Source organism: Sinocyclocheilus anshuiensis, unplaced genomic scaffold, assembly GCF_001515605.1.
Source record: "Sinocyclocheilus anshuiensis isolate Anshui unplaced genomic scaffold, SAMN03320099.WGS_v1.1 scaffold431, whole genome shotgun sequence".
In the NCBI taxonomy this organism is placed as follows: Eukaryota; Metazoa; Chordata; class Actinopteri; order Cypriniformes; family Cyprinidae; genus Sinocyclocheilus; species Sinocyclocheilus anshuiensis.
In genome coordinates this window covers 611310-613375 of record NW_015551065.1, presented here as the reverse complement: position 1 = coordinate 613375, position 2066 = coordinate 611310, and the positions used below count along the sequence as shown (strand labels likewise).

At 40.0% G+C, this 2066-nt stretch overlaps 1 protein-coding gene across 1 annotated transcript; it reads left to right on the top strand.

The window, feature by feature from the left end:
• The first annotated feature begins 468 nt into the window (after positions 1-468).
• On the top strand, positions 469-1475 carry her7 (hairy and enhancer of split related-7). Its single transcript, XM_016451984.1, has 3 exons — positions 469-602; positions 730-825; positions 935-1475. The coding sequence occupies exons 1-3, from the start codon at positions 558-560 to the stop codon at positions 1433-1435; spliced, it is 642 nt and encodes a 213-aa protein (XP_016307470.1). The 5' UTR covers positions 469-557; the 3' UTR covers positions 1436-1475.
• The last annotated feature ends 591 nt before the right edge of the window (positions 1476-2066 follow it).

Genomic DNA, 2066 nt, shown 5'->3' with positions numbered 1-2066 from the left:
TAGGTGTCAGTGAGCGTGTTCCATCAGTCCTTTTGATCTAAGGCTGCCCTTAATGTCTCCGTGCAGATTATATGTTAGCTAACTACAGTCAACTGCACAAACGTAACTGGAAAACATAAGTAGGCCTATTTCTAATAAATATGTAAGCCAATACATACACTAGGCTATAGCACGAATGCGATCACGGTTTAATGACCTCGATCTAATGTTTAAACTTCTGTCCGTCTAAATGGATACAACATATATGAGCTTAAATATTATAATGACTTTCAATATCATACCCTATATCTGTTTAGTGTTTCGTTCTTAGGTTTTTAGCTGGGAACAAGCAGTGCATTAGAGCACTGCGCCTCTATGATTGGTCTGTGACAGAGAGTGGGTGTGGCTTGTCAACCACGCGCCGAAGGCCTATAAATACGTGCGCTCAGCTTCAGCCTGGCATCTCACACTTGTCTATGCACCTCGAAGAGAGTTCTTTTCCAGCATACCTAATAGAAGACAACTTGGACCTTTAAAGGATTGTATCATCTCTGATATAAACTACTGTTACACATGCAATGAAAATCCTCAGAGAGACTGAGACCATTAAAATGGACAGAAAGGTAAATATATATATATATTTTTTTGCTGTGCATTCTAACAAACAGAGGTCACACTGAGCAGACTGGCATGTGTATTTTAATATAACCTGACCTGTCCACTGACATTGGTCTTTCGTGTTTCCTGCAGCTGTTAAAACCTCAGGTAGAAAGACGAAGAAGAGAAAGGATGAATCGGAGTCTGGAGAACCTGAGAACGCTGCTTCTGCAAGGCCCTGAGCACAATGTAAGAACACCATACTTTTTATTTTCTCAGCATAATGTCATCTTTTAGTTATAGATCTATATTCTCAGCTAAGTCCGTATTTCTTAATTCTCCTCTCATATTTTTGCAGAGTCCAACTCAAAGGAGAATAGAGAAAGCAGAGATCCTGGAATACACCGTCCTGTTTTTGCAAAACTCTGTCGCTCAGGCCAAGAAAGCAAAAGATGTGGAAAGAGGAGAAAAGCGTCGGTTTATGGACGGCTTTTCAACGTGTCTTCAGAAAGCGGCCCGCTTCCTGTCAGATGAAGGTAAGGCCCGTGGACTGGATGGTTCAGTAACCGCTATACTGTGTCAGCGTCTGACCCAGCCCTGCGTGTCGACCACCATCCGACTGCCTGTCAGAATCCAGAACTCGTCCAGAAAGCAAGTTCCAGATTCAAATGCACAGCATCATCTGCAGCATGACTCTGTCTCCAAACAAGGACTTCCAACAGCTTGCAGAAACGTTGTGCCACATCCAATCAGGATTCCATTCAGAAGCACAGACTCCAACACACTGCATTCGACAGCCCCACCAACCTCTCAACACCAGACACCAGTCAGCCAGACAATCTGGAGGCCTTGGCCTTGAGAGAAATTAAAGACATTTACAGAGAAATGGACTCAAAATACTGGGCTTGTGTAATCATTAAACATGGTTCATCTCTTCTAAATTATAGGCTGCAGAGAGACATGTTTATTTCCAAAAAAATGTTGTGTAATGATTTTATCATTTGACATCACGTTGGAATTGTAAAATGTGTAAATAGTGTATGATAAATTATGCAGTATATTTTTACACAGATTTTTTTGTTCTTTTTCTTTTTTTGCATGATCTGTACTGGGTGTATGATCATTTGTAATACATAGCCGATGTATGTATTTATCTAATTTGCACATTTATTTATTCATGACATTCCCTTTTTATAGTTGTATATTTGGGGGATTGAAAAATAGGCTACATTCCATCATTAAAATTTAAAAATGAAATATTCTTGTGTATTTGTTTATTATTAGGCCTACTTTTAAATATATATATATTAATCGTTGATTTCATGAAGATTTAAGATCTAACATTTAACATCGCTTTCAGCACGCGCCGAACATTAACAGTCGACTTTGATCATCAAACCCTTTGAAATGCTCGGGGCCAAATGTGACGCGCAAGTGTCCGTTTTTGAGGCGCCAAATAGCCGGCACACTTCCACACGACTTCTGTTCTG